The sequence below is a fragment of the Panicum virgatum genome, chromosome 3K (assembly GCF_016808335.1).
Source record: "Panicum virgatum strain AP13 chromosome 3K, P.virgatum_v5, whole genome shotgun sequence".
NCBI lineage: Eukaryota > Viridiplantae > Streptophyta > Magnoliopsida > Poales > Poaceae > Panicum > Panicum virgatum.
The window spans coordinates 48,951,624-48,979,421 of NC_053138.1; the positions used below are offsets into that span (position 1 = coordinate 48,951,624).

At 47.1% G+C, this 27,798-nt stretch overlaps 1 protein-coding gene across 1 annotated transcript in view; it reads right to left on the minus strand.

Moving 5' to 3' along the window:
• LOC120700997 (5-methylthioadenosine/S-adenosylhomocysteine deaminase-like) overlaps positions 1 to 27,798 on the minus strand; it is a gene marked incomplete at its 3' end in the record, with an annotated part of 30,999 nt that overhangs the window by 2,903 nt on the left and 298 nt on the right. Inside the window, exons 2-7 of the mRNA XM_039985174.1 lie at positions 21,894 to 21,974; positions 21,608 to 21,780; positions 14,720 to 14,878; positions 13,423 to 13,572; positions 10,748 to 10,891; positions 9,771 to 9,927 (exon numbers count right to left, since the gene is read on the minus strand). Of these exons, the coding sequence (XP_039841108.1) occupies positions 9,771 to 9,927; positions 10,748 to 10,891; positions 13,423 to 13,572; positions 14,720 to 14,878; positions 21,608 to 21,780; positions 21,894 to 21,974 (864 nt within the window). The remainder of the gene's footprint in view (positions 1 to 9,770; positions 9,928 to 10,747; positions 10,892 to 13,422; positions 13,573 to 14,719; positions 14,879 to 21,607; positions 21,781 to 21,893; positions 21,975 to 27,798) is intronic.

Sequence of the window (27,798 nt, forward strand, 5' to 3'; positions counted from 1 at the left end):
TGGGGAACGGTCTTTGCATTAATCAGGCGATTCTTGGGGTCGCTGTAGCACTTTCTGATCTGCCGATCATAATCCGACTCTCTTTCTTTCTCCTTGGTGGGATCTTTAATGAAGTGTTTAACAAAGTGTGCCTTTGCAACCGGATCTATTTCTGGCTTCTTGTTCGCAGCCTCCCTCAGTAGCTTGCGCTTCAGCAAGAAGGTTTGAAACGATTTTTCTGCCTCTTCCTCTTCTGGAGCCTTCTTTTTCTTCTTTCTTTGCTGCTTTTGAGATGGCTGGACCGAAGGTACCGTGTATGCCTTCTGTTGCTGACTGTGATTCTGTTGTGCGGCTGGTGATGATGCCGGAATTGGCTCACTTTGTGCGGCTGGTGATGGCGGATCCATGCTGGGGTCCCGTGCAGGCGGTGGAGAAGGTGGGCCAACACTAGGATTCCTGTCAGCTGGCGTTGGTGATCTTTGCCTTGAGCACCGAGCGGAATCTGTGTCTGCTTGCACCAATCTTATGTCGCGCTTTGACCAAGCGATCCATGTGTGTACGGCATATTGTAGTTCTGTTTCTTCAGGACTTATAGGGATCGGGAGGTCCATGTCTTCCCAGCGTTCTTCAGTAATTCGGTCAACAAAGACTCTGGCGAATCCTTCAGGAATCGGCTGGCAATGTATTGTCCCGCCCTCTTCTTGGACTTCCGCATAACCCTCAGCACAAACTTTGAGCTTTTTCCCATAAAGAACCAGAAGCTCACATTGGGTCCTAATGGTGATGTCGTCAATGGGGTCCCTCGGCCTGTCGGCACCCAAATTAGGGTGCTCCGTGGAAGCAACACTGCTACGACGCTGAGAAGGGGGGCTGATCTCCACATTGGCAGCTGGTTGGTCCGAGCATTGCCCAACTGCTGCCTCAAGTGACATTATCCGGTTTTCTAGGCTACAGATCTTCTCTGCCACTACTGCCTTGCTTCTGCACCGGCTTCGGTAGGTTTCGAGATCTCCGGAAAAGCCATATTTCCATGGAACTACGCCCACGCCTCGGGTCCGTCCAGTGTATTCCGCATTCCCAAGAGCGTAAGTCAGCTCGTCATTCTCTCTGTTGGGCTGGAAGGTTCCTTCTTCGGTACGCCTCATTGCGTCCTCGAGTCTTTGGGCAGCCTCTCTTAGTACGTCGCTAGTCACAAACATTCCAGTGTCGGGGTCTAGTGTGCCTCCATGAGCATAGAAGTAATACCTTGCTTGTTTGGGCCAACTCAAGGTCTGCGGTACGATTTCTTTTACAATTAAATTATTTTCCATCTTTTCCCATTTCGGAATAGCAACCTTATAACCTCCAGGCCCAAGTCTATGGAAGTTTTTCTTTTTGCTAGCATTCATTTTGCCTTGAATCGAGGCTGCCATGCTGTCAGCACTGTGTTTGTAATTCACGAATTCATTCCACCACTCTCGTTGCTTCTTCCAGACTTTATCAAAATCTGGTGTGAGGCTCTTGTTGACAAAGTTTGCCACCAATTTTTTCTTGAACGAGCCGAACTGAGTTGCCATCTTCTTAAATGCCCATCCCTTTACTTTGTCAGCTTTGCCTGGGGGAAAGTTGAAGTGCAACGACACCTCCTTCCATAACAATTCTTTCTCTGAATCTGGCACGATATCTTCAGGTCGATCAGAGACTTTATTTCTCTTCCAAAGCTTGTATTTTATGGGGACGGATTCCCTAACAAGATATCCCAATTGATTTACAAATGTCGTCTTAATTTGACCAGGGGCTAGTGGCTCGCCGGTTGCTTCATTGATCTCCGTGATGGTCGTACATCCTACCATCTTCCTCTTGGAGCCACGTTTCCGTTTAGGCTTCGTCGATCCAGATGCCTGAAAGAATCGCAAATTTATCAAGCGGTTTGCTAGCAACTAATGGACGTCACGGCAGGTATGCGTAACCTGCATAACCCGCAAGCAAGGGTTCCAGATCGAAAATTATCATGATATTAGGTAACTTATTGACTGAAATGTTCATAAGAATTTTTAGCTGGAGCACGACTGCAACAAAACACAAATAGTTCGCAGCTGGGCTGCATGTGTCACAAACAATATCTTGCTCCTAACATATATATTGAGAAATTGTTTATCCTGATGCCTGAAAGAATCACTAAACTTTTATACCTCTGCTTCCTCGACATTTTCTTCTTCCTCCCCACTAATATCTTGGTCCTCGTCGCCATGATAATGCAAGTTTAAAAATTGGCTGCCATCGTTCTCGTCCTCATCAAACTCTGGAGCTACGTACGCAGTACTATCACGAATGAGGTCGTGCATTAACTCGTCTTGGTTGTCCGTAGGATCCATTTCCACTACCTGAAATAATAAAAAAACATTAAGTATTTTCTAGTACTAATAAAATGTACATATTAGCAAAAATATTGTACACATGTTTATATTCATAAATGCTCACATGGTTATTTAGATCCAGAAATCAAAACACCAAGGAAATCATAGCAATCATACAGAGAAATCGAAAAATAATCTGAAGCCTAACTATGAGACTAATAAGCTAAAAGAGCAAGCATGAGACTATGAGACTATGAGTCAAGATCACAAGTTGAATTTGAAACAGTCTTAAAGAGCGAAGCTTTCCGCCCAATAGGTAACGGTTGGGACACCCATTCTCACTCAGATGTTCACTCCACTCCTATGATCGATTTCAGTAACTGGAGTTTCATGTTGATCTCTACCAGGTCCGAAGTGTCCCTTGAGCTGACAGTTATTGTTCTTAGTGTATCAAGCTGCTCCCTCAAATGTTCCTATGTGTAGTTGCCCTGGTGGAAACAAGTGATAATTAAGATGATTTTAGATCATGCTACACAAATTATGGTTTCGAACAAAAGCACAACTAATCAGTAAATTGTTCTATAAACTGCCCGACGGGCTTGTTCATGTCCGCGACTAGCAGTTAGTTACTTCAACTAAATGCCCAGATGTTGAATTAACTTAATAATTGGTAAGACTGACTTCAATAATATTACGTGGAGGTGATTTGTACTGTAACATTATGATGAAATAGGCAAGATGAGTGCCCGTAGTGACGTGGTCCTGGAGATCAAGAATCTCACTGAGGTGAACTTCTAGGACAAGCTGGATTGGCTGGCATAGTTGGAGGATTCCGGACTGTAGACTCCGACGAATCGAAGGTATTCTGTTTATTATAATTTTTCAACTGATCGATCAGCTGCTAGCTCCTCCACCAGACATCAGCTCGGTGGTCAAACCTCAAGTGATCATCATCATTCATTCATCAACTCAACACTGACTGATTAATCACTACCGCAACAGACGTGATCAAGAATTGATCACGGTACAATAAACAGTATTATATATACGATCAAGGATTATTTGATTCATATAAACTACTAGAAGTTAATTATTGTACTACATACTAGTGCTAGGGTAATTGTGCAATGTGGGGGAGCTCTCATGGAGCTACATGTTTTAAGGCAGCTTTCCATGGAGTCAACCTGCTCTCATCAGTTGCATGCCATGCTATGTGTAGAATCTGTGTTTCTGCAAGTGCAAGTAATGAATTATGATGATGTACTCCTACTTGTGTCCAAAGCATTGTCCCCTTTACTATTTCAGCCATCGGATGATACATATACTAATATACTATCTACTAGTAGATGCAGGATTTCTGGGATCCTTGTGACTGAAATATACTAATATACAGTGACAATAATTCTCAATAGCATGTTAAACCTGAACATCAGGCGTGAGATTTTTATGCTTTAAGCTAGTGCGGTAAAGAAAGGAAAAGAACAGCATCTGTTACTACCTAGAAGTCTGATTTGGAAAAGGAAGAAATCACGATCAGGCGTCTCTTGGACACTGAAGATTCAGGCCCACAGTTCTACACTTCTACTGCTCCATTCACTAGATTTAAATGATGAGGAAATACACAAATGAAGTAATTGTCGGTGCAAGTTCAACAACACATACTCATGTCAAAGCAGTAAGATCCAAGCAAGGAGGGACGAATTCCAGTAACAACACATACAGCAACATTTTCACCTGATGACGACAAGGCTGGGGCGCGGCCTTGGACGGCGGGGGCAGGGCGGCGTTGGGGACGCGCGAGGGATGCGCGGCCGGCACGGCGTGCCGGGCCGGGGAGGTCGACGGGGACCCGCGCCGGCGCACGCAGGCGAAGGCTGGCCGGGGATCCACGCGCGGCCGCGGGGGCGGGGGCGGGGGCGGTGGCGCACGGGGCCGGTGCAGGGCGGCGTCGGGGGGCGCCGCGCCGGAGACGAGGTAGTGGCGGCGCGCGCACGGGGCCGGGGTAGGGCGGCGTCGGGGTGCTGAGGACGACGAGGTCGGGGCAGCGTGCCGGGCCGGGGAGTTCGACGGCGAACCGCGGCGGCGCACGCGGGCGAGGGCCGGCCGGGGATCCACGCGCGGCCGGGGGCGGGGGTGGCGCGGCGGCGCACGAGCGCGGGCGAGCGAGCAGGTGGCGCGGGCGGGGCAACGACGACGTCGATCTAAATTCTGTGATTTGGGGGAGAGAAGAAAAGGGATTTGTTGGGAAGGTTAGTGCCGGCTGGTCTTACCAGCCGGCACTAACATGCCCCTATGACATCAGCGAGACAAGTTAGTGCCGGCTAGTAATCCTAGCCGGCACTAACGTGCGTACCAGCCGGCACTAACATGCCCCTATGACATCAGCGAGACAAGTTAGTGCCGGCTAGTAATCCTAGCCGGCACTAACGTGCGCACGTCAGTGCCGGCTAGGATTACCAGCCGGCACTAACTTGTCCAAACTGGCGGGAAAGAAAATTTGGCCGCGCCAATTCTCTTTTACACAAAATTTTTAATATTAGTAAATGTATTCATAATTGGCTAAATAAATAGATTAATAAATTGAAAATTGATATCATAATTTTTTAAGTATATTGTTAATTATATCTACACAATAATAATAGTAATTGAAGTAAATTAACAAATATGCAACCATTATCAATTATGTGTAGCGTATAGGGTTTATATGTGTATATATTTCTGTTATTCATAATAAATCGAAAACATTTCATTTTGATCCATGCAAAAATATTCAAAAAAATTTCAATAGTAGCATATACAATGATGTAATTCGCATATTACTTGATTATTTGTTTGTAATTTAATATTTCAATGCTTCTAGTAATGCAAAATTAGTGAATGTAAATAATATTTATATCATGCAAAAAATATAATATTATCTGAAGATGATATTGTGTCCTAATTGGATGAATAGTATCGAGAATTGAGACAAATACGACGCGGTGCGTTACATTACATCACTTAATGAGAAAATACAATATATAATTTATATAAAAGTACTACTCATCATCATTATCTACTGGAACATTGATAATCTTCCTTTTGACGAAAGTGCCTTGGACGTGATCACGGCGTAAGTAAGGCGTGTCTTCTTTGGATAAGAGGATGCTGGGGTCAACGTCAACTGAGAATGGAGGAAGGTCATCAATCTGGTCATAATCTTCCGAATTGTCCGAAATATTCTCGACTCCAATAACTTTTCTTTTTCCTGGAAGAACTATGTGCCGTTTCGGCTCATTTCCAGCCTTGTCTGCTTGAGACGTCTTATCCGACTTCTTCTTCGGTTTGCTCGACATGTCCTTCACATAGAACACTTGTGTCACATCCTTGGCTAGAACGAATGGTTCATCTTTATATCCAATCTTTTTAAAATCGACTATGGTCATCCCATACCGGTCCTTCGTTACGCCTCCTCCAGCCACCCATTCGCAACGAAACAGAGGGACAACTATGGGTCCATATTCAAGTTCCCATATCTCCTCTATGACACCATAGTAGTTGTTCTTTTCTCCATTACTGTTTACTATACACATACGGACACCACTGTTTTGGTTGGTGCTTTTTTTATCTTGAGCTCTCGTGTAAAATGTATACCCATTGATTTCGTACCCTTGGTATTGCTGGACGGTTATTGATGGTCCCCTGGCCAGCCATTGAAGTTCTTGATCAACTGTGTTGTTGCCCAATAATTTTCGTCTGAACCAGCCGTCAAAAGTTTTTATATGTTGGCGTGTAATCCAAGCAAAATTCTTCTGTGGATTTTCGGACCGTATAATATTCATGTGCTCATCAATATATGGAGCCACCTTGGATGAATTCTGAAGAACCGTGAAGTTTGCTTGGCTGAATTCACTACAAGAGATGTTCATATTACATTTCTTTCCTAGTGTGCCTTTTCCCTTTAGTCGCCCCTCATGGTGTGACACGGGGAGCCCAATCGGATTGAGATCAGGAAGATAGTCAACGCAAAACTCAATGACCTCCTCTGTTCCATAGCCCTTAGCAATGCATCCTTCTGGGCGAGAACGTTTGCGCACGTACTTCTTCAATACGGCCATGAACCTCTCGAAAGGGAACATATTGTGTAGAAAAACAAGACCCAGGATAGTTATTTCTGTCACAATATGAACTAGAAGGTGTGTCATAATATTGAAGAAGGAAGGTGGGAAGACCATCTCGAAGCTGACAAGACATTCGACAATGTCTTTCTGCAGCTTTATTAGATTATTTGGATTAATTGCTTTTTGCGAAATTTCATTCATGAACGCACAAAGCTTTACAACTGCCAATCTCACATTTTCCGGTAGAACACCCCTCAATATAACCGGAAGTAATTGTGTCATCAGGACGTGGCAGTCATGGGACTTCAAGTTTTGGATTTTCTTCTCTTTCACATTTATTATGCCCTGTATATTTGAGGAGTACCCAGACGGGACCTTGATACTGTTCAAGCAATCGAACATACTTTCCTTCTCCTCTTTGCTCAGATTATAGCTGGCAGGTTTTAAATAGTGGCATCCTTTGTCTCTCTTCTCGGGTTGCAAGCCTTGTCGTCCTGCTAGCTGCTGCATGTCGCGTCTTGCTTCCAATGTGTCTTTTGACTTACCATACACTCCCAGAAAGCCTAGTAGGTTCACGCAAAGATTCTTCGACAGATGCATCACATCAATTGCGTTGCGAACCTGTAAGACTTGCCAATAAGGTAGGTTCCACAATATAGACTTCTTCTTCCACATTGGAACATGTCCCTGATCATCCTTGGGAACAGGTTGGCTACCGGGACCCTTTCCAAATACTACCTTCACATCCTTGATCATCGAGAACACACGCTTTCCATTACGGAATAGAGGCTTAGGACGAGTTTCGGGCTCTCCTTTGAAATGCTTCCCTTCGGTTCTTAGGGGGTGATCGGTAGGAAGAAATCGACGATGGCCCATGTATACGCACTTCTTACAGTGTTTCAAATAAATGCTATCGGTCTCATCATAACAGTGGGTGCAGGCCATGTATCCCATGTTCGACTGTCCCGAAAGTTTTGCAAGTGCAGGCCAATCATTGATGCATACAAAAAGCAAAGCTTGGAGGTTGAAGGACTCCTGTTTATACTCATCCCACACACGTACACCTTCTTCTTTCCAGAGTAGTAAGAGATCATCCATCAAGGGTTGCAGGAACACATCAATGTCGTTGCCAGGTTCTTTTGGCCCTTCTATAAGCACCAGCATCATGATGAACTTACGCTTCAGGCACAACCAAGGAGGAAGGTTGAACATACATAGGGTCACGGGCCATGTACTATGAGCGCTGCCAAACTCACCATACGGATTCATTCCATCCGCACTTAGAGCAAATCTTATATTCCTTGGGTCGTTGTCAAATTGAGGATACTCTCGGTTAAGGTTTCTCCACTGGGACCCATCTGCTGGGTGTCTGATCATGTGATCCTCCTTACGGTCTTCTTTGTGCCACCGCATCAACTTGGCGTTATCCTTGTTTTTGAAAAAGCGCTTCAGACGTGGTATTATAGGGAAGTACCACACCAATTTTGCGGGAACTCTCTTCTTTACCGGCTGCCCATCAACATCACCTGGATCATCTCGCCTGATCTTATACCGCAATGCGCTGCAAACAGGACAAGCTTCCAAGTTCTCGTATTCGCCGCGATATAGGATGCAGTCGTTAGGACATGCGTGAATCTTCTGCACGTCCAATCCAAGAGGGCAAACCATCTTTTTAGCTTCGTATGTTGTTGACGACAGTTCATTACCCTCAGGAAGTATGTTCTTTACAATCTTTAATAGCTCACCAAATCTCTTATCGGTTACACCATTAGTTGCCTTCCATTTCAGCATCTCCAGCGTGGTACCCAACTTCTTTTGCTCCGGTTTGCAATTAGGGAACAACGGCCTTTTGTGATCCTCCAACATCTTCTCGAACTTTAATGATTCCTTCACAGTCTCACTGTCTTTCTGTGCATCAAGCAACGCCTGACCTAGCTCGTCAGATGGATCCTCTTGTGCAACATTTGCTTCACCCTCGTCCATTGGTTCATCTTGAAAGCCACCTGCTTCATGAACCCATGCCCAATCTGGAAGATTGTTATCACCATCGTCATCTTCTTCATTATCTTCCATCATAACTCCAACTTCACCGTGCTTAGTCCAAAGACTATAGTTACTCATGAAACCATTCAAGGCCAGGTGATTCCATAGAGTATCTCTTTTTCAGAATTTCTTTTTATTTTCGCAAACACTGCATGGACAACACATTAAACCCTTTGGCGACCTATTTGCCATTGCCGCTTTGAGAAAAGAATCTAAACCCTGAATCCACGCCGAGGTGCTCCGGCTTCCGTGCATCCATTGCCGGTCCATCTGTACAAATTAAAAAAAAATCATGCTCATTATCCCTAAAAACAGGTTACTATGAAGTAATTCAAAAAAATGTAAATGTGTCATAGACCACCTATCTAGTAAATTTAAACTAAATAGAAAAATAAATTGGCACAATAACATATACACATGTCACCATGAAATAATTCAAAAAAACTCATTCTAAATGTGTGATAGTCAAACTATATAGTAATCATTCTCTAAAAAGCAACAAATCAATTCTACCTTGCTCAAATTAATGAACAAATTAATAAATCATGCTCATTTTTCCTCATCCTTAAAATCCTTAAAATTTTGCATAATAACATATACACATGTCCCCGTGAAATAATTCAAAAAAATTACTCTAAATATATCATAGTCAAACTATCTAGAAAACCTTCTCTAAAAAGTAACAAATCGATTCTATTTTACTCAAATTAATGAATAAATTGGAAAATTATGCTCATTTTTCCTCAACCTTAATATCACTATTTTCTTTATCTAGAAAGCATGAAACAAAGAATAAACACCGTGAAAGAAGAGTGGAAGAAGCTACTAACCTTTGGTGCATTTGGATGGGTGAAATCCTCACAAATTTGGGGGAAAATGGGCAGCACCTCCCCTCTAACACGCCATGAGAGAGAGGAGGAGCTCGGCCAAATGAAATGGTCGGGCTGGGGAAGAAGGAGTGCCTGGCTTATACGGGGCAAGTTAGTGCCGGCTAGTGGATTTAGCCGGCACTAAGTGTGGACGTTTAGTGCCGGCTAGATTTACCAGCCGGCACTAACATGCAATTGACCAAGTTAGTGCCGGCTAGAATCACCAACCGGCACTAACGTGTCTTTTGACCGTTGGGGAATGGCACGTTAGTGCCGGCTGGAGTTTCCAGCCGGCACTAACGTACCCGCTTTGTACGGTTCATGCACGTTAGTGCCGGCTCCTATTTGACCGGCACTAACGTGCTGGTACCAATGTACCATACTCCAACAGTGGCTCATACATGCTCATAAAAATGTTTGTTGCAAGGATTTATGAAGCAGACCAATGCTCATTCTGTTATTGCTTGGTGCTCCATCGGTACCAAGGGAGACACAAACACCAGAATCCAGCATTTCTCTAATAGGAGCAAACCCCAACATCCGCATGGCAGACGCAGGGCAGTGAGAAACCTTGACGCTAGCCTTTGAAAAATGCCCTATCTGCAATTTGAGAATCACAGAATGAAACCTTCCTAGAAGGGCTTACTAGAAGCTTTCTTGAAGAAACTATTGCAATTTATTATTGAAAAAATAGTGCATAACAAAAATATTTCAGAACTAGCAACAGATCTGAATGTCGCAAAAAACACTTCTTGTATAGATGTTTTAGCAGTAATGATGACTTATGCATGATAAAGCTTAATAAATGTACACGAAGACAACCCATCGTGAAGAAATTTGCATCAGTTTGTGAGTAGAAGCAGAAGTGTTCAAGTTAGTTTCTGTTTTTCTGACCTGACAGCCCAGTTTTGTAAAGAAGTTCTGATCTTAGGAAGTCACATACAAGGTACAAACTACTGCATAAACTAGATTACTTAGTTCGTAGGCACAGGCTAGGAGATTGAGTCCATGTACTTCTAGTCCAGGTAGTACTTTTTTATGAACCAATAATGTGCTGCTTTTTCAGGAGTCGTGCTCTGTTTTTGTGCAAGGGAACAAAGACATAATCTATGTATATCTCTTGAATATACTATTCTTGTTCTTCCCAGACAAGCTCCTCAGTCCTTTTATCCCCAACTGTTATAACCCCCCCCCCCCTCTCTCCTGCAATCATGGCACCAACACGATCCCATAGATCACATCATCTTGGTATACAATCCATAGCACCTACCCAATATCTAAGGCCATTCGGCCGCAACATTCCTACAGCCAGAACATTTTCTAGTCTATTTTTTATATTTTGTAACTGCTGTATATTTTCAGACTACAAAACAGTAGACAATGTGAAAGGCAACAATTGATTGTGAAATTCTTTACTCACCTCAGGTTCATTCAACCAGACAGAGTGGGCAGCCAACAAATTACTCCTCAGAAAATCAATTTTCTCTAAATATGTCACTGTGCCATGATCAATTCCTTTGGTCCGCACTATAAGTTGATTTTCATATGGTATTTCTGCAATATGCTGAACAAAATAAAAGACAATCTTGTAAGAGAATCTACGGCAGGTTCCTGGGAGCAGCAATTCAATCACCAACAACAGCAGAATCTTTGAGTCCCAAGCAAGTTGGGTTACATTGGGTTCAGTAATTCAGTACATTTTTTTCAATACAGCATTATAGAAAAGTAGTATGTCATGGGCAGCCAACAGGACCAGGGAGGTTGTTCCTGCTTCTTGTCCCTCCGTGCTTCTGGATGGGGTCCACCCTCAATTGGCGATGCGACACATATACAGAATTGGGGTTTTTAGTTAGAGTCCTAGTCCTAGTCAATAATAAAATAAGCCGAGATGTAAAAGGCTTGTTCTTAGGTGATAAGCTCGCGTTGGATCGAGTCAAGTCCTCGATCGGAGATAGTTCCACTGCAGCTCGTGGGCGAGCTGCTCCGAAAAAGGGGAGTAGTGTCACGGGTAGTCAGCTGGGCTTATTGGGCCACTTGGGCCAAGGTACTATAGCGCCGCCAGCCCTCTAGGGTTTGTTGGTTAGGGATAAGTTACTTAGGGGTTAAGTAAGTCTCTCTATATAAAGAGAGGAGATATGTCATTCAAGGAAAGCAATGAACAATGAAGAAACAATTCTAGTCCCCCTCAATCTCTCAAGCTCTTGGCAAAGCATAAGGCCTAGTTACCCCAAAATATCCATCTCCATAACATCTGGTATCACGAGTCATCCGATTCTTCCACAGCCGCTGCCAATCCTCTCCATCACCTCGGAAAAACAAAAATCATCGATCCAGATCGCCGCCCGATCCAACCTCCCCGGCCATCCCCCACAGCCGCCGCACCGCCTACCCCACCACCACCAGCCGCATCTCCACCACCACCCGCCACCACTGCATCTGTATCTTCTGCTTCGTCTTCTGCCGCCTCATGTGCAGCAGCAATGGGTGACAATGGAGACCTCAGGGCCGCCGTCGAATCCCTAGCCAAGGCCGTCGCAGCCCTGCAGACCACCGTGGAGGCCCACGCCAAGGCAATCGCCGCCTTTTCCTCCGACCGCTCCTCCACGTCGGGCAGCAAGGCGCCCGCTGGCGGCGAACATCACCAGGACCGCCCACTGTGGCTCCAGCAGATGGATTTTCCGCGGTTCGATGGCAGGTCTGATCCGCTGATTTTCATCAATCGTTGTGAGTCTTACTTTCATCAACAGCGTATCATGGAAGAGGAGAAGGTCTGGATGGCCATCCGCCATTTAGAGGAGAGCGCCAAGGTGTGGTATACCCAGGTCCAACAAGACCAAGGTACGCCACGATGGCGCAAATTCTCGTAGCTGCTCAAACTGCATTTTGAGCCGCCCCTCAGTACCATCCCTCTCGATGAGTTCAAGGCTTCCAACAGCACGGGTTCCGTGGTCGACTCTCACGATCACTTTGAAGAATTGCTTCTCCAAGGGAGCATCCTGATAGAGCTGCAACCATCAGAGGCCACTACAGCGGCAGTCCTTCCAACCGTGGACCAAGGCAACAAGTTGCTGCCTACCTCGGTTCCACAGGCAGGGCCCCTAAAACCCACAAGCAGGCCGGTGCTACCTACTTTCGTCATCAACAGGGCCAAGAGTCTGAAGGATCAAAGCTACTACAATTCAAGTCCCGCTGCCAATCAAATCTATGCACTGCATTGTGTAGGCAAATTTTGGGGGTTCAATTTCAGAATCCAAGACAAGGCGGGCAAGGCAATCCGATGGGCTGGTGTGCTGCTCCATTACGACATAGAAGACGGTGCCATCAAGCTATCCAGCTCGAGGGCGAGCTGGGTCTCCAAGGGTGGGGGAGATGTCATGGGCAGCCAACAGGACCAGGGAGGTTGTTCCTGCTTCTTGTCCCTCCGTGCTTCTGGATGGGGTCCACCCTCAATTGGCGATGCGACACATATACAGAATTGGGGGTTTTAGTTAGAGTCCTAGTCCTAGTCAATAATAAAATAAGCCGAGATGTAAAAGGCTTGTTCTTAGGTGATAAGCTCGCGTTGGATCGAGTCAAGTCCTCGATCGGAGATAGTTCCACTGCAGCTCGTGGGCGAGCTGCTCCGAAAAAGGGGAGTAGTGTCACGGGTAGTCAGCTGGGCTTATTGGGCCACTTGGGCCAAGGTACTGTAGCGCCGCCAGCCCTCTAGGGTTTGTTGGTTAGGGATAAGTTACTTAGGGGTTAAGTAAGTCTCTCTATATAAAGAGAGGAGATATGTCATTCAAGGAAAGCAATGAACAATGAAGAAACAATTCTAGTCCCCCTCAATCTCTCAAGCTCTTGGCAAAGCATAAGGCCTAGTTACCCCAAAATATCCATCTCCATAACATAGTATTGGACTGAATAGATGAGATCCAGCACAACTGCAAAAGAACTTGGGAAGCTCAGATCATAAGCATGCCCAAGTTGAAAACAGCTCAAGCCAGTACTTAGACTATGCATGAATGCTTCTATCATGTAAGCATGAACCAAATGAAGTAGCGCATTATTTAAAGTAGATAAACTTCGATACACCAATAAACTTTGTATAAGTACCATATGGATTCCAGTATTTAGCTTCTGGGCAACATCTCTTGTTTCAAGCAGTAAACGATCTGTTGCATTCATGATCTGCCTCAACCCAAACCATATCCTGATACGCCCATCAGCTGTATTATGATGCTTTTCATATAGTTCCTTCTGTGACTGTAGAAAATAAATCCTGTTGATTACATCACATAACAGACAAAATAGAAAGAGCAAACGCAAGTAGAGTTCTTCTAAGATGGACACTAGAAAACAGACCACACTAGAAAATCTATAATGGATACAGAATACAAGCCAATATAGACTAACTTGGCCAAGGAACAGTACTAAAAAGTTAGATACTTCTGTTCGCACATTTTGTACTACTTTTCAACCAAAAGCTGTAACCTGCATGTAACGTGCCTTCTAGTTTATTTGAAATTCGAAATAAACAGAAAAAGAACAAGCTTTGAACAGTGTGTGGAAATCAGAAACTGAGATGCCCGAACCATGAACTAGGCTATTGGTCCCCTTTTCCTATTACTACTATTACCAATACCTCTTACTTCTTTTACTCTGTTGGACTTCATCTGTAGCCTACCCCAACCTTTTCGGGAATAATTGACTATAAACAGAAATAGATGTTCTGCTAGATACCAACCCTTCCCTAATTTTAGCAGTAATCCTAGTTTGAAGTTTTTCCTTCATAGTGGTTCAAGAACATAACACTACAATAAAATAGACGATGCCACATTTGGATCTCCTCAACTCCTCCATATGCTTATTCTATTCAGAGTCTTGCAGATCATCTTCAAAGGATCAATCAGTGTTCCACAGATGGAACTGCATGTTTTAGCCAGAAAAAGAAAAGTCAAATATCAGCGTCTAGTTTCAGTCTCCTGGTTCCAGTTCAGCTAGTTCAGCACCCTGAACAATGAGCCCTTATTCTAAATTAAGCTTACATATCAAGAAGCTTACAATTGCAGTACATCTAACTTAAATATGTAAAGACGATCAGCCCAGCCCTCTGGTCAATACTGCTTCAAAAGGTGTATTTCAATTTCAGAAAAAGTCTTCTATCTTGAAAGCAACTTTCGCTACAAAGACGAACAAAACCATTCAAATTATGGTAAATGGAACCTAAGATGCAATGTGTTTACCAGATCTGTACAGCGGCACAGGATTACTAATTTAGTCAGATGCAAAATAAAGGAGCAAACAGAGGATTACAATGTTCAGGAAAGTAGTTATACTGAAAATATATAGTTCTAGGATATAAGAAAATGATGTGAAGGAAAGAATGGTAAACTTTATGGCAGATCAACACCTGAATGCAATCGTCAGTGGAGCAAGAACTCCAATTTGTAGGCAAACCCTCACCACAATCCATCGTTGACTTTGTCAAACATGCCCGCAAGCCTAACAATTCCACTGCCCGTGCAATTTCTGAAACAAACTGCCCACCTGCTTCAGCAAAGCATGTTACCTGTCATTCAATGGACAAACAGGGAAAGAAAGGTCATGCACTGTCATGGTCGGACTCACGTACAAGAGGCGGCGCAAGGCAACAGACGAGAACTAGCAAGAGGTGACGCAAGGCAACAAGAAGAGTCCTAGTTGGTTTAGATTAGATTGGTTCGGTTAGTTTGATTTGGATTCTGTTACCCGGCTTGGCATAATATAAGTCATGACCTGGGATTAGTTTTGGCATCTAAGATTGTATCTGAACATTGCCCTGGGTTCCTGCCTCCTTGCCGCGCCATGAGCTTCAACCATAGCTCCGGCACGCCGACGAGGTCCAGGGCCACGGCCGCCTACCTCCTTTGAATACAATCTTCGCAACGTTCCTCCAACCAACTCTCATCCATCCCTAGCCCGTGACATCTTGGTATCAGGAGTCTCTGGTTCCGTGTCCATGGCGGATGCCGGCGAGAAGAACCCCCTGGAGACGACCATCGACGAGATGCTCACCACTCTCCCTGACCTCGCCGCCAAGGTCTCCGAGCTCGCCGCGCAGACCGCCTCCCTCAAACCCTTGCTTCCGCTGGTCAAGCAACTCGATGGCTTGCCGGACAAGGTCACCACTCTCCAGGCGGCAGCATTCGAGGGCTCGAACTAGATCGCCGCCCTGAGCCTCGCCGTCACCCGCCTGGAGAAAGCGCACCGCGGCGAGGAGCCGGCGCTGGAGGAAAACATCGCCTCCGCGTCGGGCCCGCCTCCGTTCCGCGAGATGCCCCCGTTGTCTCGCCGGGACCTTGACGACGACGGCGACGATGACCCTCGCTTCCACCCGCGCGCCCGCATCGAGTTCCCAACCTTCGACGGTAAGGAAGACCCACTGCCATGGCTGAATAGATGCGAGACGTTCTTCTGGTGCCAACACACACCGGAACACCGTCGCGTTCCCTACGCATCCCTACAACTCACCGGGACTGCCCAGCTGTGGTACAACCGCCTGGAGTTGACGTCGGGCACGCCGTCGTGGCGCCATTTCACGCAGCTGGTTCAACAGTGTTTCGGCCCGCCCATGACGGACAGCCCGGTTGGCGACATCATGATGCTCCGCCGGGATGGCATCGTGGACGACTACACCGACAAGCTCCTCACCCTCACGTGCCGCGACGCCGACCTGACGGAAGCACAACTGGTCCAGATGTACACCACCGGCCTCGTCAACCCCCTCAAGACGGACGTGGCGCTACGACGACCCTCCTCGCTCGACGACGCCATCATGCTCGCCCGGGCATACGAGCAACGGCTGCAGCTGTCGTCGACCGATCCCGGCCACACGAGGGGCATGCGCTCCTCATTCCGAGCTCCGTCAGCGGTGACAACACCGTCATCCACGCCATCGGCAACGCCCCGCGACACGTCGTCCTCGGCGCCAGCAGGCTCGGGCAGGGCCTCACCGCTCGCATCCACCCTACCTCGCCGATGCTTATCTCCAGCAGAGATGACGCAGCACCGAGCAGAGGGCTTGTGCTACAACTGCGACGAAAAGTTTGTCGCGGGCCACCGGTGCAAGAAGCTTTTCGTCATCGAGATCGTGGGCTTCGACGACACGGAGACAAACGCGGAGGCGGACACGGCCGCGGACGCGAACGCTGACCCGGACATCTCCCTGCACGCGATCACCAGCATGCGCGCGCGATTGTCAGACCATGAAAGTGCGCGTGTCCATCACCGGCATCAGCGGGATCGCCCTCCTTGACTCCGAATCGTCCCACAACTTCATCGACACTGCCTTGGCGTAGCGTGCGGGCGTTCGCCTTCAGCCCTGACCGCACCTGACGGTCACCGTGGCGAACGGCGACCGTGTCGCGTCTCCAGGGAAGGCACCTGCACAGAACGTCTCCATCGACGGCGAAGCGTTCGGCGTCGACCTCTACGCGCTTCCCCTGGGCGAGTACGACATGGTGCTGGGCGTCCAGTGGCTTGGCATGCTTGGCCCTATCTTGTCGGACTTCGCGAGGCACACCATGTGCTTCACGCGTGTTGGGCGCTCCATCACCTGGAGCGGCCGGGATGCCACGCCGGGACTCTCCTCGGCGACCTTCATGAGCCGCGACGGTGATCTGCTAGACGCTCTACTTGAGGAGTTCGATTCCCTCTTCGCCGAGCCCCAGGGACTCCCTCCGGAGCGTCATCTCTCCCACCGGATTCGCCTCAAATCGGGAGCAGACGCCGTGGCGGTTCGTCCATACCGCTACGCGCACACCCAGAAGGACGAACTCGAACGCCAATGTGATGAGATGTTGCGCCTGGGCATCATCCGTCGTAGTTCGTCGGCGTTCTCCTCTCCGGCTCTGCTGATCCGCAAGCGCGATGAAACATGGCGATTCTGCGTGGATTACCGTGCGCTCAACGACGCCACCATCAAGGACAAGTTTCCCATCCCTGTGGTGGAGGAGCTGTTGGACGAGCTGCGCGGGGCGCGGTTCTTCACTAAGCTGGACATGCGCTCCGGCTATCACCAAGTCTTGATGCACCCCGGGGACGTCGACAAGACTGCGTTCCGCACTCACCAGGGCTTGTTCGAGTTCCTCGTGATGCCGTTCGGCCTCACCAATGCGCCCGCGACATTCCAAGCAATGATGAATGACATCTTGCTACCGTACCTACGCCGGTTCGTCCTTGTTTTCTTCGATGATATCCTAATTTACAGCTCATCGTGGTTGGATCATCTCCACCATGTTCGCACGGTGTTTCGCACGCTGCAGGACCACCAGCTCTTCCTCAAGAGGTCCAAGTATGAGTTCGGGCTCTCCTCCATGGCGTACTCGAGCCATGTCATCTCAGAACATGGCATCGCCATGGACAAGCAGAAGGTGGATGCCATCTTGTCTTGGCCGGTGCCGTCCTTCGCTCGCGCGGTGCGGGGATTCCTCGGCTTGGCCGGGTACTACCGTCGCTTCATCCGCGACTACGGCTCCATCGCTACTCCCCTCACGGCGTTGCTCAAGAAGGAGGGGTTCCGTTGGAACCAAGACGCCGAGCGGGCGTTCAGAGCTCTGCAGCGAGCTCTCACAAAGGCACTCATTCTGCAGCTCCCGGACTTCGACCGCGACTTCGTCGTCTAGTGCGATGCGTCGGGGTCCGGCTTTGGCGCCGTTCTTAACCAAGGCGACGGCCCCCTCGTGTTCTTCAGCAGGCCCATCGCCCCTCGCCACGCTCAGCTCGCGGCGTATGAACGCGAGCTGATCGGCCTCGTTCAAGCTGTTCGTCATTGGAGGCCTTATCTTTGGGGTCGTTGGTTCGTCGTGCGCACTGATCACAGGAGCCTGCGTTTCCTACTAGACCTGCATCTTACAACCATTCCTCAGCATCAATGGGCAAGCAAACTTCTGGGGTTTGACTTTGTGGTGGAGTACAAACCGGGTTCTCTGAACATCAATGTCATGGCTGATGCTCTCTCTAGGCGTGAGGAACATTCCGGTGAATTGTCGGCATTGTCGGCTCCTCGCTTCGTGGTGTTTGATCAGCTGCGCCAGGAGATCAATTGGAATTCTAATCTCTCGGCCCTACGAGATGCAATCAGAGGAGGGGTCAAGCCCGTGTGGTGGTCTGTGGTGGACGGATTGATTCTGTTCAAGGGAAGTATCTTTGTCTCGCCATCTTCTGATTTGCTACTGTCCATTCTGGAATCGGTTCATGGCGCTGGGCATGAGGGTGTGCACAAAACAGTTCATCGTCTGCGGGCGGACTTTCATGTTCCAAATGATCGGGTGGTCGTGCAAGACTTTGTGCGTGCTTGTTCGGTGTGCCAGCGCAACAAAAGTGAGCATCTGCAACCAGGGGGTTTGCTGCAGCCGCTGGAGGTGCCATCTACAGTATGGTCTGATGTGGCGATGGACTTTGTGGAGGCTTTACCCAAAGTCAATGGGAAATCAGTGATATTGACGGTCATCGATAGATTCTCAAAGGCAGCTCATTTCCTTGCACTTTCTCACCCGTACACAGCAGTGTCAGTCGCAAGGGTCTTCTTTTCTGAGGTGGTTCGGCTGCATGGATTTCCAACTTCAATTGTGAGCGATCGTGACCCAGTATTCACAAGCTCGTTCTGGCGTGAGTTGTTTCGTTTGTCAGGAGTCAAGCTCCAGTTCACTTCTGCCTTTCATCCTCAATCCGATGGTCAGTCAGAGGCTGCCAACAAGATCATTGCAATGTACTTGAGATGTCTTACTGGTGATCGCCCTCGTAATTGGCTTGAATGGCTGTCGTGGGCTGAGTTCTGTTACAATACCTCTTATCAGCAATCTCTGAAAACCTCTCCTTTTCATGTGGTATATGGGCGACCCCCTCTAACCATTCGTTCTTATGAACATGGGGATTCTCGTTTGCCAGCTGTGGATCAAGCTATGAGGAATAGGGATGAGTTTTTGGCTGAGGTCAGAGATCGTTTGGAGCAGGCTCAGCAGCATTACAAAGCAATTTATGATCGGCGCCATCGCCCGGTGGTGTTTTCACCAGGTCAGTGGGTTTGGCTCTGTTTGTTACACCGACCAGCTGCCTCCCTCAACGTTCGTGGTCGTGGAAAGTTGGGTCCTCGCTTCTTTGGGCCTTTTCAAGTGCTAGACCGTATTGGAGAAGTTGCCTACAAGTTGGCCCTGCTTGCTGGGTCTCGGATTCATGATGTCTTCCATGTGGGATTGTTGAAGCCCTTCCCTGGCACGCCTCCTGCTGAGATCCCTCCACTGCCTCCATTGCAGCATGGACGGGTGATGCCTGAACCGGAGTCTGTGATCAGAAGTCGCCTAGCACGAGGACAGCACGAGCTCTTGGTGCGTTGGAAAGGAGCTCCAGCAACGGATGCGTCTTGGGTATTACTTGAAGAATTCCAGCAGCACTTTCCGAAGTTCCAGCTCGAGGACGAGCTGCCTCTCCAGGGGGGAGAGATGTCATGGTCGGACTCACGTACAAGAGGCGGCGCAAGGCAACAGACGAGAACTAGCAAGAGGTGGCGCAAGGCAACAAGAAGAGTCCTAGTTGGTTTAGATTAGATTGGTCCGGTTAGTTTGTTTTGGAGTCTGTTACCCGGCTTGGCATAATATAAGTCATGACCTGGGATTAGTTTTGGCATCTAAGATTGTATCTGAACATTGGCCTGGGTTCCTGCCTTCTTGCCGCGCCGTGAGCTTCAACCATAGCTCCGGCGCGCCGACGAGGTCCAGGGCCATGGCCGCCTACCTCCTTTGAATACAATCTTCGCAACGTTCCTCCAATCAACTCTCATCCATCCCTAGCCCGTGACATGCACAGTGAAAAATCTCAGGTTATTGCTAGTTTTAGCATACTAACCATTCAACCTATAGTCATGCATATAGATAAGCAGAGTCACACAACAACAGGATAAAGAAGACAGATTAAAAAATATAAAATTAACAGCTGTTCGCTCAGGTACATAAGATTAACAATTGCTGGCCCAGCATTGTCTTAATCTATGCCCGTTTCTAGAATCTCCTCAAGTCCGCACTCTCCAGGATTTCAAATATATGAAACTTACAGGTACAGAACGGTTGGTAATTCACCAAAAAACAGACAAGGAACCTCTGCAGCATCTCAGAAGTCAGAACTCCTACCAAGCTCTACATCAGATGAAAACCTCCATGAAGATAACAAAAGAAAATACTACCAGATAAGGGGGAAAAATATGAAGCCTTACATCATATAAATAAATTAATAGAACAAAGGAAACTCAACCTTTTCTCTTTAGATTATGGTCTCTAGCCACTAGCATGTCAGTTTAGCATGTGCCACAAAAGCTAAAAGACAAATTCTATAGGATAGCAATTCGTCCGGCGATGTTATACGGTGTTGAATGTTGGCCTACAAAAAGGCGACATGTCCAGCAACTGAGTGTAACAGAGATGCGGATGTTGCGGTGGTTTTGCGGGCACACAAGGAGGGATAGAGTCCGGAACGAAGTTATTCGGGATAGGGTCGGGGTGACACCAATTGAGGAGAAACTTATCCAGCATCGGCTGAGATGGTTTGGACATGTCCAACGAAGGCCTCCTAAGGCGCCGGTGCGTAATGGGGTTCTTGAGCGGGTCGATAATGTAAAGAGGGGTAGATGTAGACCTAAACTGACGTGGGATGAGTCGGTTAAGAGAGACCTTAAGGATTGGAATATCTCTAAAGAGATAGTTTTGGATAGGAGCGCTTGGAGACTAGCTATCAATGTGTCTAAACTTTGAACTTATTTCTTTCGGGTTTCATCTCTAGTCTACCCCAACTTGCTTAGGAAAAAAGGCTATGTTGTTGTTGTTGTTGGAGCAGCAACAGTAAAACAATCTTTCTATATCTGATGATCACAAAAGAACATGTCCATTCATATCAGTTACCAAATAGTAGCTCAAACATTTACTCTGTCTTCTGTACAAGCAATTTGCATAGCGAAATTAGACATCATTAATTCATTACGGTGTTGATGAGAGCATCCCTTGAGGTCAATAGATTAGCCAACAAAATGTAGAGTAAGCAAACTGCCAGTGGGATTTAGTTATCTGCTTTTTCCTAACGAACACCATCAATGTTTGTTAGCACTCCGCTTACAGGGCATGCCTCACACAACAGCAGCAACATTTCACATCTTGGGTAGATCCAAGTACGAAAATTCATCTATTAGCAGATTGTTCGTCCGAAAAAAAAAATAGTCCGTTCATAGCATAGCAAATCAAACTCCGTATTGGTAAAACGAGAAGCCGATGCTCACCCCGGAGCGGAGGAGCTCAATGCCGCAGAGGAGGGTGGAGGCGTAGGAGTCCTCCTCCGTCATGTGCGACTCGTAGGGCCAGATCCTCCCGTGCAGCCACGTCATCAGGTCGACGTCGTCGGCGATCCCCCGCGCCAGCTGCTGCGACGTGTGCACGTGCGTGTTCACGAACCCTGCACAGTGCACAGAACAGCCGAGGCAAGCGAAACGAAATTCACGAAAAATTAGGCTGCATTTCGAGGTGGGGTGGGGGGAGCCCCAATCAGGCTGCGCCGCGGCCGCCGACCTGGGAGGACGATGCGGCCGCCGAGGTCGAGGGTCCGCGCGGCGCTGGGGAAGGCGGCGAGGACGGCGGCGGAGGGGCCCACTGCAGGTAAACGGATAGGCTACGCTAACATCACTACCGTATATACCCAAGATGTTTGCGAGTAGAAGATTATAGATCGTTACCACTAGACGCGCAGCGCAGCGGAAGAAATCGCGCGTCGATGTAGAGGAAGTAGTCGATCACGTCCCACGAACCGAGCTCCTCGTACTTGATCCCAGTAGCCGATCAGCGCAGCAGTCGCAACAGCGCCTCCACGGAGTCCACACGTACGGGGATGAAACGCCGGGCGTCGGTGTGCTAGCACCGCACGCACGGCATGGGCGGCGGCCGAGAGAGAGGGAGGGGCGGCGGCTAGGAGGTGGCGCTGTTAGAAACTTTAGATCGACTAGGAGTAGATCGGCGGGTTTTCTGTGAGACATACCTTTCACTTTCATTGTCGTCCACGATTCCGGTGCGACCTCGTTCGGCGACGAAGACTGCGCACAGGCAGCGACGGGTGGTGCAGTACGGGGACGACGGCGTCATGGTGCTGGTGGCGGCTTCCCGTCGCTTCAGCATCCCCTCTCTAGATCGGATTAGGGTTAGGACAGTGGGAATAGTGGCGGCGACCAACCTCGTGTTACGTGCCGCAGTTCCCACCTCCTCTATATATGGCACTGCGCGACGGGGGCCCACCAGCCGTCTATTAGGCTGGGCGTCCCCGATCAGGACGCGAGTCAAGGTTGGCCCAGTCGTTGGACTGGCCCGGTGGAGATCAATACTAACATTCTCCCCCTTGATCTCATCTTTGTACTTTAAAATTTCTCAATTTGAACTTAACTCTTTACTTTCTCTTTAGTCACTTTGCTATTGGTCTCATCTCATTGCAGATCAGTATGTAGGGCGTGCCTCATCATGACGGTTATTAGTTACCGTCAGACTTAACAGCCACAATGTACCTTTCTGTATTGAAACAAGACCTTAACCTTTTTTTGGGCCCTTTAGTAATCCAGAAATCATAGGCCTCCCATAAAACCCATGTCGACTTGGGCGGCAGGCCCTTTTGGTAAGCGGATCCGCAAGCACTTGCTCGATACTTTGGTGCTCCATGACTTCATATGATTCTGGATTTTCTCCTTTGCAACATATAAGCCATTGTCAATGTGTTTGGCAGCACACTTGACATGTTGCCATAGGAGTGAAAACATTCGAATGGTATACTGCTGTTGTCTACCATTATCAATTCCGGGTAAAGGTTTTATCAACCATTTTGCCTGTCCTGTCGCCTCATATCATGCTAAACTTTGGGTACACGACCCACGGTATCACAACTATTTTGCTTAAGAGCTTTTCCACAATAAAACTCCAAGCGCGAGTGTTAGCTACTACTGTGGGCTTCACTAAACAACTCGCCAAAACTTAATTCCTTTTGCTCACAACCTTTTGAGAGCACATGTTCCTTTCTTACTCAGTACGAGGCTGACAATACTTTGCAAAATTGCAAAACATTCTATAACTCCATTCCAGTGATCTATTGCTGGACTGGACTTCTGCCAAAATGTCCCGGATACTTGCACTATGTCAGGGTAAATTCTTTTGAGCACTAATTTTGCTTCCAACAGCTAAAGCACATGGAACCTTTTTTTTCTTTTGATCGATCATATAACGGTTCTTGGAATTCTGAAAATTCCAAAACTATTACCCTTGACAATAGGACAGGCGTAGGCTTACTCGCATACATACTTTATATCTTTCAGAACTATTTTCTAAGTATGCTCTCTGCGATAATCCTTAATACCCCCTTTACTTTTATCCCAGTGAATTTTCATTTCTAGAGCGAATGATTTTTCACCGACATTATTTTATCAAAACTAGAGGTCATAATAACCTTCTTTAAACTTTGTAGGAAAATAATTTCCCATATTCAAACTTTGCATATTTGCAATTTGTCGTCTTGACCTTTAATTAAAACCCAAAACTTTCTTTGTTCTCATAAAACTTTAGATACCACTATTCTGATTTCATCAGATGGTATTCGGATGTTCTTTTCTTTTCACAACAAAACCATTTGGTTATGTCATGTATATACACTTTCTCGTACAAATCTTCATTGGAAGATATTTCACCAACATCCATTTGATGCAATTCTAAAAATAGTATGCACCAATGTCTCCATGATTCTAAAAGAATTCTTTCATGAGATTGTACAAAAAATGTCTCATTAGAACTTATCCTTTGTCTTTGCATAAATCTTTTTGCCACAAGTCGTGCTCAACGACTTTCCATGTTCCCTCTGAAGTCACATTTAATTTTGTAGACCCATTATAGCCTACTGTCTTGGCTCTATTAGGAACTTATTTTATGTTCCAAAATAAATTTGAAACTTCTAGGTCTCATGACATCTTTTATGGCTTCTTGCCACCTCGATGAATGAGACATCTCAATTTCTGTCATTCAATCAACACCTCAACATATGATGAGACAATTGTAGTGCTTGAATCATAGGAGTGAACATACAGTCTCACTTCTCTTCAAGGCTTAGTTCTTTGCATACTTACTCCCCCAGATTATCCCATCTATTGTAAAGATGGAATATCTTCGAGCTTTTGTTTGGGTTTGTTCTTTACAAGCCTCAAAGGGTGCTTTAAGCACCACCTTGCTTTAAGCACCACCTTTTCTTTCGGATGTTTTGAGGCTCAACTTTCTTTTCTTCTTATTTAGAGCTGAAAAACTCTAAGAATCTTGCTTATTTTTATGGTTGGGATATCAACATTATGACCGTTGTACTCCCTTTTTGGTCGGTCATACTCACTTTAATAGATCATCCTTGCTTTTAAAATGCATCGCATTTAACTTTGCGGGGAAAATTCTCTCTAAATTTTAATCTTTCTTGTCTCTCTAATCTTCTCCCCCTCGAAATATGGCACAAACTTTGCTGCCACAATTTCGAAACTATTTTTAACACTTGTGAACGAGGAGCATTTCATTACTAGAACTTTATTCATATGACCAAGTCATACAAAATAATGGGAGTACTATTTCCTCGTTTCTTTTCAAGAGCTCCTCAGAGTTCTTGATTTGTTGCACTTTCAAGAACTCATCAAGTTCTTCATTTTGCTATACTTTTGCAAGTCATTCTTACAATATTGGTTAGCATACAACTTTCTTTTTATCCTTCGATTCTTTTCAAGTCACTATAGTAGTGCATGAGAATTACTGGGATAACTTTAAAAGCTCCCCCAAACTTCTTTACTTTTTTTTATGTGATACTCAAGTAGCACATGATCCATCACAACTTTTCCTGTCATGCAGGATATAAGTGACAAAAACTTTTCCGACATGCGGTATAAAACTTCAAAGGCATTTGCAACGCATGTTTAATTCAACGTTGGTCAAATTGAACGTGCGTCAAACTCATTTCAACCATTACCTTTACTGTTGAAGGACAAGATAGCACTTTATAGTGATAAAATTTTGGTCACAATGACTAAAACATGCACATATACTTTCTTTTCTGATTAAATCTTCTCGTTGGTTCCAATTTAATCAGAAAATTTAACGAATTACAATATTCGCAAGAACTTTAGTGAGAGAAACCAAAACCTTTTCGAAAACAGTTTCATCTCTTTTCCATATCAACTAAAAGTCAGAATGGAACAAGCATTTTTCTTTCTTAACCTCAACTATATCACCGTTGGGCAGAAATAGAATACATGACTGGAATAAAAATTATAATATTGCCATCATCAACTTTGGTCAGAAAATGACAACATCATAATATACTTTAAATTTATTTTCTTTTAAGAGCAAGCTAATGCTCAACTTGATACTTACAATGGCAAAATGGTGCCAAAATATTCTTTCTTTAACATACAACAGCGGAAGCTTTTCTTAACCTTAAACATAGAGGTTCCTTTTTCCCACAGGAAAAAACTCATCTGAGTCTATCTTTCTTTATTGCAGCGGAAAACTTTTCTTTCTTTTCAGAAACAATTCTTTGTTTTTCTCTTTTCTCTAAAAAATTGATCACTCTGATGCAAAAAGTCAGAGATTTATCATTGAACTTATAAATATAATATTGTTATCATCAACGTTGGTCAGAAAATAACAATATCATAAATTAACTTTAAACAAATATCTTTCTACTCCTCTATTTAAATTTTCCCGTTGGTTCCAATTTAAATAGAGGATGAAACTTTTACTTTGCAGCGGAAACTTAACAAGATTCACTTATTCAGAAGCATCTCTGTACTCTTTTATTCTTCTAAGCAATATACACGTTGGTGTAATATTCAATAGAAGTCGAATTCCTCAAAAACTTTACTCAAAATTGCTTCTGAAAATCGAAAACATAAAACCAAAGCTTTACTGTTCTGTCAGTCCAGTGTTCGGCCCACTCAGCATGCACGCGCGGCCCGAATCAGCGAAATCGGCCCGCCGCCCATGCACGTGCGCTGCACTTCCGCGTGCGACCCCCACTCGCGCTCGCGCAGCCCATCCGGCCCAGCACCGCCGGTCGGCCCAGCAGCAGCTTGAGCAGCCCCTGGCCGTCGGATCAAATCCGACGGCCCTCCGTGGATCTCGCCAGGGCAAACACCCGGCGGCCACTCCTCCCCAAACCCTAATGTCATTTTTCTCTTTCCTTTCTCCCTCTTGAGCCTCTCTCAGCTCGAGCCCGAGCTGGCGGCGGCCACTGGCTGCCGAAAGGGCGCCGCGCCGCCATGGCCCTCCTCCCCTTTCGCCAGCGCCGGTGAGGAGCGGCGCCGCCCGCACGTGGCCGCGGCCCTCCCCCTTTCTACTGAGCACCGAGCGCAGCGCCGCCGGCGCCTCTCGCCGGCCCCCGGTCATTGCTCGGAGGGGGCGCCTCTCGCCGGCCCCCGACCCTTCTTGTTCTTTTCTTCTGTGCCGCATAGGGCAGCTGCAGTCAGTGGCACCAGCCATGGAGGCTAGCTGCACCTGCCTTGGAGGCCGACGGCGCCGGTGAAGGAGGACGCCCCAGTGAAGATCCGGTCGGCTCCCCTCACCTCTTTCTCTCCCTCCTACTCTTTCTCTTGCTTTTGCGCCGCACAGAGGCAGCGGTGGCCGCCCATGGCGCCCTGAAGAAAATGGTGGCGCCGCCGCCGGTCCACTCGCCGGTGCGCGTGCTCGCCCTTGGCTGAGCACGCCGCCGTCGAGCGGACTGGGCGACGGTGCCCTGAGGACCGAGTCCGCGGGAGAGGCACGCGCCGCGGCGTGATGTCCTCTGCCGGCGGCTCGACTTTTCTTTGCCATACGGCGTCAAACAACGCCGGCGGTGTGTGGCGGTAGCGGGTGAGTCCCGCCGCCCTTTTTCTCTAGGGTTTCGTTTTCTTGTTCGATTTCCATCGAAATCTCTATGTCTTTTGTCTTTGTTCTTTCGATTCGTGACCGAATCCATTTTTCCCAAATTCGATCTACTCTCTAGATTGGCTCTGATACCATTATTAGAAACTTTAGATCGACTAGGAGTAGATCGGCGGGTTTTCTGTGAGACATACCTTTCACTTTCATTGTCGTCCACGATTCCGGTGCGACCTCGTTCGGCGACGAAGACTGCGCACAGGCAGCGACGGGTGGTGCAGTACGGGGACGACGGCGTCATGGTGCTGGTGGCGGCTTCCCGTCGCTTCAGCATCCCCTCTCTAGATCGGATTAGGGTTAGGACAGTGGGAATAGTGGCGGCGACCAACCTCGTGTTACGTGCCGCAGTTCCCACCTCCTCTATATATGGCACTGCGCGACGGGGGCCCACCAGCCGTCTATTGGGCTGGGCGTCCCCGATCAGGACGCGAGTCAAGGTTGGCCCAGTCATTGGATTGGCCCGATGGAGATCAATACTAACAGGCGCGTCTCACAGGGGGTGTCG